We start from the raw sequence: 17,042 nt of genomic DNA, 5'->3' as shown, positions 1-17,042 counted from the left end.
TGTCTTTCAGTACCCAGATATTTACACGCGTGTTGCAGGCTTTCATTCCCCACACATATCATCAGGCGGGATCTGTTGCTTTGGACCATTCTCGTTTTCACAATACCACACAAAGTAAGTAACTATAAGCTGTTATTGTTTCACCTCAGGTTTACGTGTTTAGTTAGCCAACAAGTTCTACCTGTTAGAAAATTTGGGTTGTCGCATTGTTGTGCGTTTATGTTTAACCTTATGCCTCCGCAATACTAACAAATCATGATTTATACAAGCAGTACTCAAACTCTGTCACAGCAATAAGACTTGACTCATTTCAACGCCACTTTTGAACACATGTTATTGCATATATTGACTGAATAGATTCCATCTCACAAAATCTATATACTCGTAAATGTAAATAAAGTATTGCGGGTGTTGGAATGTGTCCTCAATGAGCAGACACCTATAGTCGAGTCTACAACAGATGGCGCAGTTCATGTTTTTTGTTTGTTTATCGATAGAGATATGTGTGTTTGCCTAGTTCATTGCCAATGAATTCGAATGCATTCGTCAAAAAAGACAGAACAGATTAAGCTTACGTTAAAACAGTCAAGAACAAAGTTGATAATCACACCACTGGCCATGTTATCTAAAGGATATCGAAAATCACACGGCTATGATACTCTCTCTGTGGTCGTTCAGTTGCAAGTTTTATGTGTACATTTCGTGACAATAGCAACCTGGCGTGATACATCAACGCGCATGTCGGTGTTGAAAGTGGGGAGTGTGTCATAAAACACAGAACAGATTTTAGCTTACGTTAAAAAGGTCAAGGGCAGTTGTAAATGGATGATGATTCACCGTTTAGTGTTGGCCGGTATTTTTCCGATTAGACATCACATGAGTTCATGGTCAGATACACTTTTAACAAATCAAAACGATGTATTTGGACATGTGAGGTTTAACAGGTTTAACCGTTTAAACAAATACCTTTAACAAGAGTAGAGTGGTGCGGGCTTCCCAGTCTCCGTCCCTCAGTTTCCAAGCAACAGAGATGGACTGAAACAAAGTAAACCAATGTGAGTATAGAACCTGGTGTTGTGTTAATCATTGTAAGAATGTACATCATGAATGTGATGTAGACAGTTGGGAGTCACGGTCGTCCGACCCTACACTCCTTGACTTAGCAGCCCTCCACTGACCCGGAAATCCGGGCGTTCATCCCGCAACATGGAGCGGCAATACGATTACGTAACTGTTAAGGCGTTTACTGACCCCCGAATGCAGTTTCGACACTACCGAGAAGTTGATTACAAATCACACTACAGACTAAGTTATCTATACTACCCATCAAAAGTTTACACTCACTAGTGTAAATGTAGCCACTTACTTTAGTCAACTGTTCTAAACTAGAGTTTGCAAAGTATTCCTTAATGTCTAAAGGTACTGTCTAAACATGAACTGATGCATTGTAACACAATTCGTAACGTCGAAAAGAATATTGTCATGAGTTCAATAAATGATGAAACTCAGTGAAAATTGGCGAATTCTTAACAATTCTTTACACCGAAACACAGCAGTTCACATGCACGATATTTGCACATGCATTTCAGAAATTTGATGCATGATCCTCGTGTAGTTCATCTGCATAAGGTTTGCAGTTGGTTTCCACAAATATATATACATAACATAGTGAGTGTTTAAAGTGAGTCTAAACTTTTGATGGGTAGTATATATGATAGGGAAAATCACATGGCTATGATACTCGAAATATACCTCACCCCAAAATAGAAAAATGCTGACGATATTTAATTAATGTGTCGTTCAGTGGCAAGTTTTATGTGTACTATTTCGTGACAACAGCGAGCTGACACGATACATCAACGCACATGTCGGTGAAATGGGGGGTGTTATTGTTTACATTTCGCCTATGTAGCGACGATTTTCGTGTCTCGAGACTGCTTAATAACGTTTTCGTGCAGTAAAAGTGACAGTGGGCGTTGTCGCCCAGTAGTGAAGGCCGTCTTTGTACAGTCCGAGCCGGGGTCAGGTTGACACGCCAGGCTGCCCAATGGCGTCAGCATTAGATTTGTTTCGTTGGTTTACCTTTGCCGGATGGGTATTGCCACTTGGAAACATGTCAACATGTATCATGTGGGATTTACTCATCCTTAAATTCACCTCAGTGACGTGATATATTGACTGAATAGATTCCCTCTATATACTCGTACATGTAAATAGCCTATAGCAGGTGTAGTCTGTTGTTCTAGACTGCAACATCAGTTTGGTACACTTAATGTTCTTTGTTTGTTGTTTAAAGCCGCACTCAGCAATATTCCAGCTATATTACGGCATTCCGTAAATATCGAATCTGGACCTCACAATCCAGTGATCAACAGCATGAGCATCGATATACCGATCCGACCCCGTTAGTCGCCTCTTACGACAAGCACACGCATAAGCAATATACTTTCAAGTTACACTGCCCCATAAGAATTCATCTTCATCTAACTAATGCTGGGTTTATAGCATGTTCATGATAATGATGTACTAATTGCTTATTCCTGCCAATGCTGGATCAATTACATCTATATATTAAACTCAAGGTTGACTAATTACAGCTTTATCTAATAGGGTTATTAGATTTCCATTGTAATGTTAGTTTAACTGATTATGGTAAATATATAACATAAAAAGCTGAATGTGGAACTGAACTAAAGTAAGTCATATCAAATATAGTTCAACGATATAGGTGATTGATTTCCCGTTTCCCGTGTAAGACTAAATATAATGGCCTCCAGCCACTCCAGCGACGTCGTTGATTGCCTGCAGTTGTAGCCGATGACGTGGACGGTACGTCATGAGATCAACAACAAGCTGCATGCTGCTAGGTTCCATTACTTACAGGCCGATGTCATACAGCTCGAACTTTGCTCGACTTCAACCGAAAATATCTTTCAAACTATATATGTGCAACATCTAATGCCTTAGAATTAACTGTCAATGACTTTATCTAAGTTTCAGATTGGCCCTCGAAACATCAGAAGATATCAACCTGACACCTGACACCATAATGCCACCCTCGCGTCACTTTTATCTGGTGATTGTTGGTGCCCTCACTATGTTTATCGTCGAGCACGTCATCCTACCCTTCTTTTCACCCCACAGGGTGGGGACCACTGAGTTTATGCGCTCGGAGGCATATCAAAGGTTCATGCATACACCAGTTCGTCCCAGTCTTGGTAAAACTAAAGTGTATAGATTCAATGGAAGTCACATGCAGCAACTTCATGATTTTTGCACGTAGACAGTGCATGTTGATTGTGTCCCCCTGAACACACCACGAGGATTGACGCCAATCCACATACACGATGTAGCGGTTGACAAGTGGGTGTCCAAGGAAATAAAACATAATGGAGTATGGGAATCTAACAACATCAAACTTGTTTTGTCAGAACTGCAAAAGGACCCAGATCTTGGCTTCATGGACTTAGGGTCTCATGTTGGTGCCTTCTCCCTTTCTGTGGCCGTGTTTGGGAGGAAGGTGGTATCTGTGGACCCTCTCATAGAGAATGTCCAAAGACTTTGTAAGTCTATCCAGAAGGGTGGATTTACGGACAGGATGACAATTATATTCAATCCTCTAGGTGCAAACCATTCTCTCGTGAATTTCAAGCGTATTCCAGACAATCTGGGAGGGACAAGTGTTGTAGCGTCGTCTACATCGTCGTTCACATCACCTTGCGATGAACCATCTGACTCTTACACTATAACTTTAGATGATATTTTACCATACCTTCCATTCAAGAAAGCAGTTTTGAAAATGGACATACAAGAATTTGAATATTACGTTCTACATGGTGCTGGCAGTTTTTTCAAGGAGATCGAAGTTTCAGTAATTCTAATGGAATGGCAACTCATGAAAACAGATATCAGTGGTGAAAACCTGGTAGAGTTATTATCAAGCTGGAAATATTCTGCATATGAGCCTATCATTGGAGGCAAGAAACTCGACCCAACTCATTTCAGAAGCTGGCCATATGATGTACTGTGGAAGAAGGCAAAGCTTGATCAGTAGGACACCATGACATACTTTTCAAATTGTTCATGAACACAATTTCATGAATATATTGCTAGTTTGGTGAATATGTGTATGTTTAAGACTGAAGCATGCTTCTTATTTATGATGAATTACAACGGAATATAGTTCATCATTCAGATGTATATTTGCTGTTGAATGAGATGTTTATGAAATCGTAAGGTACAATGTGTAATCCTGTGTTGGTCTCCCATAAGATACATTGTGTACGTTTGTGTAGGACTCCCGTAGGCTACAATATGTACGTTTGTGCTAGACGCCCGTAAGGTACAATGTGTACGTTTGTGTAGGACACCCGTAAGGTACAATGTGTACGTTTGTGCTGGACTCCCGTAAGGTACAATGTGTACGTTTGTGTAGGACACCCGTAAGGTACAATGTGTACGTTTGTGCTGGACTCCCGTAAGGTTCAATGTGTACGTTTGTGCTGGACTCCCGTAAGGTTCAATGTGTACGTTTTTGCTGGACTCCCGTAATGTGCAATGTGTACGTTTGTGCTGGACTCCCGTAAGGTTCAATGTGTACGTTTGTGCTGGACTCCCGTAAGGTTCAATGTGTACGTTTGTGCTGGACTCCCGTAAGGTTAAATGTGTACGTTTGTGCTGGACTCCCGTAATGTGCAATGTGTACGTTTGTGCTGGACTCCCGTGAGGTACAAACGTTTGTGCTGGACTCCCGTGAGGTACAATGTGTACGTTTGTGCTGGACTCCCGTAAGGTTAAATGTGTACGTTTGTGCTGGACTCCCGTAATGTGCAATGTGTACGTTTGTGCTGGACTCCCGTGAGGTACAATGTGTACGTTTGTGCTGGACTCCCGTAAGGTGCAATGTGTACGTTTGTGCTGGACTTCCGTAAGGTTAAATGTGTACGTTTGTGCTGGACTCCCGTAATGTGCAATGTGTACGTTTGTGCTGGTCTCCCGTAAGGTACAATGTGTACGTTTGTGCTGGACTTCCGTAATGTGCAATGTGTACGTGTGTGTTGGACTCCCGTAATGTACAATGTGTACGTTTGTGTTGGACTCCCGTAATGTACAATGTGTACGTTTGTGCTGGACTCCCGTAATGTACAATGTGTAAGTGTGTGTTGGACTCCCGTAATGTGCAATGTGTACGTTTGTGCTGGACTCCCGTAAGGTACAATGTGTAAGTGTGTGTTGGACTCCCGTAATGTGCAATGTGTACGTTTGTGCTGGACTCCCGTATGGTACAATGTGTACGTTTGTGTTGGACTGCCGTAAGGTACAATGTGTACGTTTGTGTTGGACTCCCGTAATGTACAATGTGTACGTTTGTGTTGGACTCCCGTAATGTACAATGTGTACGTTTGTGCTGGACCCCCGTAAGGTACAATGTGAGGCTGAGACATGCTTTGGTAAACGTATTTATTTCCTCCAGTGACGTTAGCCAACTGAAGCACTGAAACCAAGGAACGGGGTGCTACGGAGTCAGTTGTACTGTAGAAGACTGCACTAGGCAATGACAACTGACATACATCGCCAAGTCGGTTATCAAGGGTACGTTTGATTAAGGGGGCAGACTAGAATAGTCGGGTGACTCAATACAGTGTGACGTAATGCAAAAAGTATACATTATCTGATAGAGTTCTGACGGGCCTTTGATCTGTAAGCGGAGCATCTTAGATTTACCTTGAAATACCTTGTTGACCCATGCTGTCGCTTGACTGTAAAACACACACACACACACGCACGCACGCACGCACGCACGCACGCACGCACGCACACACACACAGTGGCCCACCCCTGTGGGGATCAATGGATCCACGCTGGATGCGGCAAGAGTTTCTTCAGTTCAACACGTCATGCTCATCTCAACCGCGTCCATGAGCAGCTCCTCCCGTTACCTCCAACAATAGCTCGCCATCGTCTCTACGTCTAATTGACTTGAGCTTGGACCTGGATGCTGACACTCTGCAGCCTGGAGACAGATCTAGCTCAGCCAGAGCTAGTGCCGGGGTATCAAGCCTAAACCATCGCATTAGCGATGAGCCACTGAACACACCTCCGTTCCCAGCATGTGGAAGCGAAACTGAGTTAAAACAGTAACTGATTTCTTGGCATTGAGATTGCCATATCCTATACGCTTTAAATCTAAAGTTTTTATTTAGTTCCCCTATCATATGCGTTTACATACTGATTATAAGACCACGTTATTCAACATTTCCTTATGGTTACTGTTTCGTGAATAAAGTTTATTTGCTTCATTTATAATGTTGCACCACGAATTAGTGTCTGTTTTATCCCTTTTAGTTGGACGTTTGGAGGATCTACCTTCAAGGCAATTCAAGGAATAACAGATTACTGGATAACAACTTCTTTGTTATGACAGAAAGAAACTTCTGAGTATCAAAAGGAATTTATTTCAAAACCTCATGTTTGTCATAACAAATAAGTTCTTATCCAGTCACTATTCCTGTCGTAACATTTTCACATCTAGATGTTGTTTAATATATGAACAAAATAAATTGAAGACAAACAATATACACACATTGATACTTTATTTTGAAATCCAGATTTCCATAATGAGCTCATAAGACTAATGTAGAGTAACGATATCAATATGAGCATCATCAAACCGCAAGGCAAGAATTTTATGGATGTCAACTTTTTTATTGCGAAGGGTCACGACGTTTCACATAGAAGGTGGAGCTGCAGGAGTAACGACAGTCGAGTATTGGAAGCAGGAAGCATTCCTTCTTGTCAGACAATCTTGTGGATACTTCATGCTTAAATCTGAATATGAAACACGACATCACTGATCTCTCCTGTCTGTTCAGGTTGGTGAATCAGTGGAAGGGAATCGGCTTTTGGACCATTAATGAAGGATGGTTTCGATCTGATATTCGTTCTGAGACTCGATCTGACATCCGACCTGCCAGTCAAACCAGTCCTCCTTACTGTCCGAGGCCAAGGAGTGGCCAAGGAACGCACAATGTCTGTACATCTGCATGTTAAGTTCAGCTACTTTTGTATTAGCTGAAAAGGGTAAGTTCACTTTTTATCAGAACTACCTTAATGACCATACCAGTCATCGTAACAACCTACATACGTCGCTGAAACAATTACCTCACTCACTTTGGAATATATTGTATTCAGAATTCACTGATGTTGTGAGGCTATTTACTTATATCTCAATCTATTTCCTTGAGTACCGATTTTTGAGTTGATCTCTGCCTGCTGACAAGGAAATGACACATGATGATTTCATGGGATTGTGTGTGTGTGTGTGTGTGTGTGAGAGAGAGAGAGAGAGTGTGTGAGTGAGAGAGAGAGAGAGAGTGTGTGTGTGTGTGTTGACAAAATGTCTTTTGTGATAACATTTTACACAACCAGGAGGAAGCCGTCAACACTATCGGAATCCATGCCCTCTAGCAGAGTTGGTGGGACCGTATAGATCTTAGGTTTGCGAAACGGGGCCCAGATTATGCTGTTGAAACCGCTAGATTAAGTGGCGTCAGTGCGTCAAGGGAGGATACTCGCGATGGTTTAAAGCCAGTGAACCCTGTACAATCCATATTTGGGAATAATATTGAAGGGCAACATCATGAATACAAAGACAGTAAACACATCTGTGATGAATAAGATCTGATGTTTTACTATAGTTTATACTTGGCAGGGTTGGGGATTTGGGGCCTCCTTTTACATATTATAATGATTTGCCTGGTCTCCTCTAACGATTGCTCTTATAATCCAGATCACAGATGACTTGATTTTCATGGTATCTGCTGTGACACTGTGACAAGGTAGAGCGGTTCACGCGTCTTATCTGTTGGACACCAGGGAAGTCACCAGATGGCCAGCTCTCACCGGAGAGATAAGGTACTCCGAGATAGTCAGGCGTAAGAGACTGACCATGCTGGTGTTCATCCTGTGTCTTGTTTCTGCCGTTGGGGGACAGACGGACCCTCCTCCGAAAACATGCTGCATATCTCGTCAGTTCGAGGCCAAGTTGGGGGAGACTGGCGGAGCCATCTATACGTCCTATGGTGTGGAGGTGCCAGCACTACTTGACGTGAGTGACTGCTGTGATAATCATCCAAGAGTGATGCCGACTTTTTATGGACAGTGATAGTGACAGTGACACGCATAATGAGGAACTGTGAGATCATTTCACGCAACATTCACAGGAAAGCATACGGTATTCCCAGTTATATTTTACAATTAGAGCAACAAAAGTCGTGATAACTCGTTGATTCATACGTTAATGCTACACATGACTATGCACGTTAACAGTGATAATTGAGATAAACTATAAACCATCTTACTGTTTACTGGTGTATGCCTATATTTCCCCTTGCAGTCTGACAACGTCATGCACTACGACTACTACAACCGAACCATTGTGATGGAAGTGAACACCCACAACCCCGACAATACCACCACCTACACCAGGATCATTCAGGATTACAACACGGTAAGTAACAGAGAGATCCTTCCAGAATCACTTGCTCGCTGAGCCAGTTGCCCGTGTAAACATCTGGCCAGATAGAGACAACTGACAGCTGTGATTGGATGAAATGGTGTAAGATTTTTTATGTTTTTTAAAGCACATCCATCCAGTAATTAAAACTGACCACAATGTTAAGTATCTAATGCAGTCATTTTTATCACCATGACTTATGCTTAATGTGTTAATAGATATTTTCAAGTAGGTGACATTTGGTGCGGAACTGGGGTTGATGTATTCAGCTTCCTGTGCTCGGAAAATTGGCAGACTAAGTTAGCCGGAATTTGTGTTTTAATTGTTGTTTTTTATTCTAAGACCAGACTGTAACCATGTGTACATGGAATGGCTGTTTACAGCCTGGATGATTAAAAATAATATATAAAGTTACTATAGAGGTCTATGGGAACACATTTGGTTTGATGTAACCTGTAGTGGAGGGGAATGGTGAAACGGTGACTGTACAACCACACACAGTCAGTCCAGGACTGACACAGGCGCCTGTGTTAAGGATTACAGCAACAGGGCAATGGAAGACAAACCCTGGGAATACACTACACACTTGTGTGTTCATAATTACAGCAACATACAACATGCCCTGATTTGCTGTCGGAAACTTCTGTTTCTTGATTATTCAACAAACGTCAATTGTAATCACTGATTTCATACAAATATATATGTCGTGTGAGGGGAAGTGCGATAATGTTAAAAGTCGCGGTCAGTGTGCAATATGCGTTTGCGTGTGCGTGTGCGTTTGCGTGTGCGTGTGTGTTTTGTTTGTTTGTGTGTGTTATATTACCATCCTGTGTTCAGTACAACATTATGCTGTGTGTTGACAGGTGGAGTAATATAGCCTATGTTGTACTCTCCAGGGTATACAACATGTGTTCGGATCAGGAATGTGCACAACGTCAACGATTCGCCGTGGGTTCAGGGAGCCCTGTATTCCAGGTGACTACAGACCGGGGCTTCTCCGTTTTTTCTGCTCTGGATGACGTTCGTAACCGTCAGTACGAAATAGCAGTACAAACATCAGTATAAACATTGAGTGAGTGAGTGTGGTTTTACGCCGTTTTGGTATTCCAGCAATTTCATGGCGGGTGACACCAGAAGTGGGGAATCTAACCCGGGTCTTTATGATCAGCGTGACGAGCGAACGCTTTAATCATTAGGCTACCCCACCGCCCCCAGTATAAACAGACACCCGCAGACTAAGACCGTGTATAATTACCTATTATTGGGTACCAAGCACTGGCGTTACGAGGATACATAATCTGGTTTGATTATCGTTATGGACATGACGCAAGTTACAATATGTCATAAAACACTTTTGTAAGAACACACCGAGCTTACAGATGGAACTCAACCAAAAATAACTTATCGGAACTCCGCCCCTGCCTACAATAAACTTCTGTCATTAATCTGAAGGATAAACACGAGGGCTACTGTGTTCTTGTACACAATTCTTATTTATCATTCATCCACAACAGATAACGCCACCTTCGTGGGAAGCAGCTACATCGGCTACGGCGTGAACAAGATCACCTTCAACAACTGGCAGTTCCAAGAGCCGGACACCAGCAACGACCTCAGGCTGGTTGTAACATCGGTGGGGTGTGTCCCAGTATTGGAGGCCGTCTTTGGAATCGTCAACAATGGTGAGGTGATCCCAGCAGTGGGCTGCTCACGATGATGTTATAAACTGACTGACCGTCATATATTTCAAGTTTCGTATGCGATTTATTAATCATGTAATTATTATATATTTTTCGTATCTATGGGAAATTTGGATGAATGAAATAATGATGGATAAATATACTCTTCCCCCAAAAAAGAAACTTGACATAGGACAAATTTGAATTTTAGGAAAATATTTGACACAAACCAATCCATGAATCCCAGCATGTAGGGGAATGGTTGCCGACGACAAAACGTTTGAAAAAAGAAACGTTTAACAAAAACGTAACGTTACACTCACGTCTGTAGTGAATCGCTAAAACGGACATCACAGCATGATGTGGCAAGGCGTGTAGCGTGTCCAGATAGACCATCTCAAACCTAAGGACCCGATACAAAAATACTGGGAGTGTTAATGACAGACCCAGGTCAGGTCGACTTGGAGTTACCACCGCCGCCCAAGATCGCTACATCCGGGTGAGACATTTTCGTTCAAACACCACGGCCGCATCAACAATCCAAATCCCTGGACTGCTCCGAATCTCCGACCTAAGAGTGCGCAATTGGCTATAGAAAGCCAGACTTTTTGCCAGAAGACCAGTTCAACGTCACGTCGTTCCCTACATCAACGTGATCTTTGGAGCATGACAATACTTGAATGTTTGAATCAGTTATGTGCACTCAGTAAGTAAACTTCAAAACATATATGTATATATGTACTATTGTACAATCTTCCATGAAGCTGACTGTAAGTACGAATGTTTCGACTATGTTGCAGCCCCATCCGAGCTTGTGTTCGTCTTCAATAATTTCTCGCCAGGCATCAGAACACCGGACCTGTTTGTTTTGCCTTCCCTGTGTACCGGGGCCGCCGACACTGTCAGAAATGAGGTACATGCAACAATACCGTTAGTTCATACCACACGAATAACACTATGCCAAGGACGTCAAACTTTCATAGTGACAACATGAATGAAACATTGTATCGTATATATTCTATAATAGATCATATCTGTAAACGTGGTCTACAGCGAAATATGTTTTAGGCCTTGCTGATCTTAAGGCTATCTTCATGTCCGGTGTTTGGAGGTGAATGGTTATGTTACATGCTTTCATGCCAGTTTCATGTTCTTTTGCAGGACCATCCACCTCACATTCAACGTGCTATCATGGCTATGGACGGCTGGGTATCTTAATGTGTGAAAATAAAACATTTACCTCTATCTCTCCTTATTTATATAGAAATGCCGATTCAAACTACTGACCGCAAAGAATCGACCATGTGATATCCGGGATGTAAGTGTGTGTGTGAGATGTGCGTGTCTTGGATATTGAAAAAAAGGGATACTGTGTTCCAGAATATGTAATGTTTCCCGTAAACCCAATTTCCGAGAGTTAAATTCTCATATCCTTTTCATGCAATAAATATGATCTTGTCACATATCCGTAAATAATGCAAGTTTAGTCTTGGTGGGTGCAATGAGATATTAAACAACTGACACAATTATGTTTCCATTGAAATTTAGAGGTCATTGTTTCCTTATGTGGCATTTAGAAGCTGGTATGATGAAGTGGGACTCTTTTTATGGATAGACAATTTCTTTGTTGCAGTAGTTGCAACAAAGAAGCTGTCTATCCAAAAAAAGTTGCAACTACTGCAACAAAGAAGCTGTCTATCCCAAAAAAGTGTTCCACTAAAGGTCATTGGTTTAACAATACATACGGTAGAACGTGCCATTCAACTCTGTCACCTATATCATGCTAGTCACACAGACTAGCAGCTAGAAGTAGAAAACTGGTATCAATCAAGTAGTACACACTCCCCACATTGTTTCTCTCCTCTCGTTGTCTGAGGCTGTAGAGAAGGCGCTGTGTGGAGTTGGGTCACCAGATCTCTATGGTCATGGGTTTCAAACCCTGGTTATTATCCCTGGTTTCTCATCACCAGTAAGTTGTTTAATGATTATGTCTGCAGTTCACTGGGACATTACTGGTGACAAAGGGAAAACTGACGAACGGGAACATGAAATCATACCTTTCGTCATGCGGTCTTGAGACTGTTGTCTCTCTGAATCATAATGCGCAGATTCATGAATATGACACAAACGAGGCGGTCTCTGGCCCGGGGTGGTAAATGATGGGGAATGGATAGCCTATTTAGCCTATAAGAAGTTGTCATCCATAAAGTTGTATGTTTCATATTTGACTCACCAACTTCTAGAATGCCTATCAAAGAATTATTTGACCGTTATTTGACGATATTGATGCACCTGAAGTTTATTAATTTAAACCTCTTTTCCCAATTCTATTCGTTTGATATTACCAATCCGAGCAGAATTCCTACAAATAAGCTCCCGTGAAAGGACAATGAAATGCTGCACTGGCAGTTATATGTCGCTGTTTTGAATGTGAATAAAACTTCCTTCTAAAACCATGGTATCCCGATAGTACTTCTGGCTGGATTCTGTCACACAGACATGACTTACTTCGTCATATCTTTTTATAAATAGAATCGCTTGCTTGTGTGACCAAGTGCTCCAGCTAGCTGTGGGAGGTTATCTGTACAATCTGACTGCAATTGCAGGCTGTGTAGCAGACACCATGTGTGACTGTATCAAGAGTCACATATAACCACATATCAACATGATGATGTCGTTTTTCACTGCTGTTGTTCTTCTGGCTGTTACTGGAGGTGAAGTGAGTGGCGCGGATCCCACTAAGTGCTGCTCAGATCGTCAGTTCGAGGCCAGGTTGGCTGAAATTGGGGGCGCCTTGTACAACCACAGCGGGCACCAGGTTCCTTCTCTCATGGATGTATGTTACGCCGGGATATCACTGACTTTAATGCTTACTATCTAGTTCAAAGTTGCACTAGAACTATAAAATTTGAATACCGATAATTTAATCAAGAACCAACTGATACATTGAATGCCCTGTGTGTTTCAAGCCTGACACTTGAGGACAACAATTTTACATTCATCTTCAAACATAGCTGTTCTGGCCCGACATACTGTCGGGCCATCATTGAGATGGCGCTTATCTCATCGTTAGCTTCATTGTTTTACTGTCTGTCTATCTGTCGTGCTTGGGGACAGTTATATTTAGTGACATACATGTATATACATCCTTATGATTATAAGATTTAATTATCTCAACACATTTATGCACATGCATTGTATTTTGGAACTGATTGAAGTAGAGGAACCTGCCACGTGGACCTGTGATGTACGTGGTGATATTACAAGAAACAACCAGTTTTGTCACAGTTGACTGATGTTTGTGGTAGCCAGGAAAACACTTCCAATGGATATTTACCGTCCAGAAAATAAGATTTAACGGTAACCATGTGATATCGTGCAATATAACACCCCAGAGGCATGCCTAGCACAGGATTTATTCAGAATTTACTGTAGTGTTAAATAATGTTGATGTATACATGCTGGTGTGTTATTAGATAAATACGCCATTACAGGACTGTCTGTCTATGTCGGTAATACGGTAATACTAAGATCAGCAAGGTATGGGGCCGAAGTAGTAAATAATTAACGGTGTTAAAAGATATTTAAATAAGCTATTTTGAATATTCAACCACGTCAAACGGCGTAGTCGTCTTTCACGAATGTAGTTTGTGACACCAGTGTGTAGGAGTGCGTCATATATGTGCAAAGGCTTTAGGCTAAATAGGCTGGTTGTAATACGCGCAGCGACCCATCATAAAGGAACAAGGAACTTTCAGGGGTCCCGGAAACAGAGCTATAAAAGAAACTCCCAGAGTTCTGAGCTACTTTTGTTAGCTACATTTACTTCCTTCGTTCAACACTACAAATTTCAAAATAACAATTAAATACAGATAAGAAAGCTTTCAATGGTCGAAGAAACAAAAAAGGCTATTCCTGGACCCATGTATCCAGTTTTCTCTTACTGGTCCTGCTAATGTTTGCACACAATGTATCTGGTGTACCTTGTAGGTGGACAACATTCTACATTACGACTTCTACAACAGGACGGTGGTGTACGAGGTGATTCAGCGGGGGGCCCAGGGCAGGACCGTTCGTTCCCGAATTGTGCATGACTTCATTTCCGTACGGATGTTGCAGTCTAATTTGAAATTTAACACAATTTAATTGATTTGAATTTAATTGAACAACAATTAATGTCAAGTAATGCAAAACACTGGACTTCGTATTTAAACAATTACTAGTTTTTAATTTTTCAATTTTGTACCTAATTTTGAGCTAGCAATCAAGATTCAAACATACTTATTCCAGCGGTACGTTATTGCCCAGTAAAATAAAGTCAATATGTTTATTTAAAACCAAATGTATTCAGCCTACATGAGAATATGGTATAATTCAAACACGTCCAAGTTTAGTTCAATAGAAAAATATATTTTACATGTTCTTTTTAGGGTCTCCGCTATGTGATTAAAGACAACAAATGCACGTATGTGAAAGGTTCACGAATAATGACCGAGCAGTGCATCCCTGGTGTGTATTCTATGTGTACCCATCATTGTCTGTTTACTGCTCTAATATCTGTATACCTGTACATCCACACAGTGCATCCCTGGTATGTATTCTATGTGTACCCATCATGTTTGTTTACTGCTCCAATATCTGTATACCTGTACATCTACACAGTGCATCCCTGGTATGTATTCTATGTGAACCCATCATGTTTGTTTACTGCTCCAATATCTGTATACCTGTACATCCACACAGAGGTCACACAGATTAACTTCCACAACCTTGTATGTAGATAAGACAATGGCAAACAATAATAAGTGGCATTTGTGAAGCCGTTTACTGTTGTTACATGACACGAAACAAAGGTTTCTTTTGTCGTATCCTCACAGATAATAATTATCTCTACAAATTATTTGTATAAGGCTCATTCAAAAGCAATCACAATTGAAATATTTAAATGTTTTCAAAAACTCAAATATTATCAATTATACGTAAAGGATTTTGAATATTTTGTTTTTCATAGACAACGCCAAATTTCTTGGAAGGTCTACCTTTGGGTCCGGCGTCAACAGTGTTAGTGCCAACAACTGGCAATATCACAGCCCCTCCGCCAACATCACCATCAAGTCTTCAGTAGCAGCATCCAACTGTGTACCATTGGTACAAGCAACTTTCTCCACTCTGGGACATGACGGTACGAGCATTCGCAATGTCTGCTTACGTTTTTACACGGTGATACTTTTACTTGCCATAATGAATTATTTATACATTGCGTGATAACAAGGTAATCCGATGTGCTTGATACAATTCAATGGCTATATTTTCGTGGCTCAACATTGGCAACCTTTATTCAGGTACGTTCAGTTGAAATACTTACATAATCACAATGTCTAAACAATGAATACTGTAAACAGAATGAGTGTCATTGGACATATTCATATGACTTGAAATGGCTATTTTCCTCACATACAGTTTTGTTACTCACACAGAAACATGGTTAATATAAACAAAATGAACCAACTGAGAGACACGTCTATTATCGAAATGGCTCAATATGTATTTTCACCATATGTACTATCCCCAGGTCTACCACAACTACTACTAATGCAACATTAACGTTAACAGGAAAACATACTTCTGAAACCAACCCTCTGATGCTCTTAACATTGACAGTAGTGTTCTTATCCCTGAAACTAAGTTTTCATTCCTATGACTGGATCGAATTTGTGAACATTATCTTCTATCGTTGTTATGTTGTGCATACCATATGTGTGGGAGAAAACACTAACCGTACCTAGATGTAGGTGATATTCTATATCGACAGCTTCCAATGACGTGGTGTTCATTGTGACGGGGTTTCGTCCGGGGATCCACAGTCCAACTGTCTTTGACATTCCAGCTAATTGTGTCCAACAAACAAGTGATGGCACTCAGGTGATGTGTAATATATGAGTTTATGTTGTCAGAGAGTTCATTATCTCACTACGTCATAATGTTCATTTACTTGGATGGTATTCTACTGTAAGGACTATGACTGTAAGGAGCAAACGTCATATAATACAATGACAGAGTTCTTTCAAGTCGTAGTAAGTTATTGATTTTCAACCACGATCCCTTTAAACGTAATACGTCAGTTAAAATACAACAAAAAGGAGGACACAACTTAAAAGTGTATTTAATGGCCTACGTTGTAAATGCCTAGTTTTCAAACAGACAACCACACACAAAAATATCAATATTCTCAATATCGCCTTCCAGCTGCCAGCGGATCACACCACGCGAGGAGCTCGCTACATTGACGCAGTTCTGTCACGCGGAGACTGATGCTTATTTGTGAAAATAAAACTATTCCCACGCCACATTGTACTGTAATTCATACACACACACACCTTGTTACCTGCCCGTAAGGATCCGCACTATAGCGTGGATATAAACCTGTCACTGTTAACATACAGCAGCAGTAGTGTCTGAAACATGGGATGTAGTTGTCGACGATTATGTATAATTTATTATGGAATAATATCAGTATGTTCGTATTCAAATAATAAAGCAACAGAAGTGCCTGCAAAACTATTGTTGTTAACTGACAGGTTATATTGTTGGTTTTGTTACTTCCAGACATGATGTCCAATCGCATGCTTGTCCAAAAGAAATATCAGATTTTCAATGAAAAAATTCTTCAACAACCCATGCTTGTCGTAAGAATCGATAAACGGTTCTGCAGTGTCATTCAATGACAAAGTCGGACGTGGTAAAACTACCCTGGCAAGAGGAGCTGAGAATTGCCCATGGAAGTAGTAGTATACTGCAACGTAATGTCTGTTTAGCAGTAATGCCATACATATTTGGTACCTTTCCAA

At 41.1% G+C, this 17,042-nt stretch overlaps 3 protein-coding genes across 3 annotated transcripts; all 3 read left to right on the top strand.

Moving 5' to 3' along the window:
* Positions 1-958: 958 nt before the first annotated feature.
* On the top strand, positions 959-7,050 carry LOC124277902. The gene is made up of 3 exons (XM_046713628.1): positions 959-1,055; positions 2,995-4,050; positions 6,873-7,050. The coding sequence occupies exons 2-3, from the start codon at positions 3,461-3,463 to the stop codon at positions 7,048-7,050; spliced, it is 768 nt and encodes a 255-aa protein (XP_046569584.1). The 5' UTR covers positions 959-1,055; positions 2,995-3,460.
* Positions 7,051-7,897: 847 nt separating this feature from the next.
* Positions 7,898-11,439, top strand: LOC124277931. The gene is made up of 6 exons (XM_046713651.1): positions 7,898-8,107; positions 8,396-8,509; positions 9,412-9,490; positions 10,030-10,197; positions 10,995-11,107; positions 11,356-11,439. The coding sequence occupies exons 1-6, from the start codon at positions 7,949-7,951 to the stop codon at positions 11,410-11,412; spliced, it is 690 nt and encodes a 229-aa protein (XP_046569607.1). The 5' UTR covers positions 7,898-7,948; the 3' UTR covers positions 11,413-11,439.
* A 1,311-nt stretch (positions 11,440-12,750) lies between these two features.
* LOC124277961 (ependymin-related protein 2-like) lies at positions 12,751-16,539 on the top strand. Its single transcript, XM_046713682.1, has 6 exons — positions 12,751-13,030; positions 14,185-14,298; positions 14,625-14,703; positions 15,206-15,376; positions 16,007-16,116; positions 16,441-16,539. The coding sequence occupies exons 1-6, from the start codon at positions 12,860-12,862 to the stop codon at positions 16,504-16,506; spliced, it is 711 nt and encodes a 236-aa protein (XP_046569638.1). The 5' UTR covers positions 12,751-12,859; the 3' UTR covers positions 16,507-16,539.
* The last annotated feature ends 503 nt before the right edge of the window (positions 16,540-17,042 follow it).

Source organism: Haliotis rubra, unplaced genomic scaffold, assembly GCF_003918875.1.
Source record: "Haliotis rubra isolate DU_JTF1 unplaced genomic scaffold, ASM391887v1 Scf23, whole genome shotgun sequence".
Lineage (NCBI taxonomy): Eukaryota > Metazoa > Mollusca > Gastropoda > Lepetellida > Haliotidae > Haliotis > Haliotis rubra.
Note: the sequence above shows the minus strand (reverse complement) of the source record. Positions and strands in the feature narration are given on the sequence as shown.

Coding starts and splice junctions, on each gene's coding strand:
- LOC124277902 (XM_046713628.1), top strand. CDS start 3,461: ATGGACTTAGGGTCTCATGTTGGTGCCTTCTCCCTTTCTGTGGCCGTG. Junction 4,051..6,872: donor AAGAAGGCAAAGCTTGATCA/GTAGGACACCAT, acceptor CTGTCTGTTCAG/GTTGGTGAATCAGTGGAAGG.
- LOC124277931 (XM_046713651.1), top strand. CDS start 7,949: ATGCTGGTGTTCATCCTGTGTCTTGTTTCTGCCGTTGGGGGACAGACG. Junction 8,510..9,411: donor TCATTCAGGATTACAACACG/GTAAGTAACAGA, acceptor TGTACTCTCCAG/GGTATACAACATGTGTTCGG. Junction 11,108..11,355: donor CCGACACTGTCAGAAATGAG/GTACATGCAACA, acceptor GTTCTTTTGCAG/GACCATCCACCTCACATTCA.
- LOC124277961 (XM_046713682.1), top strand. CDS start 12,860: ATGATGATGTCGTTTTTCACTGCTGTTGTTCTTCTGGCTGTTACTGGA. Junction 14,299..14,624: donor TTGTGCATGACTTCATTTCC/GTACGGATGTTG, acceptor TGTTCTTTTTAG/GGTCTCCGCTATGTGATTAA. Junction 16,117..16,440: donor AAACAAGTGATGGCACTCAG/GTGATGTGTAAT, acceptor ATCGCCTTCCAG/CTGCCAGCGGATCACACCAC.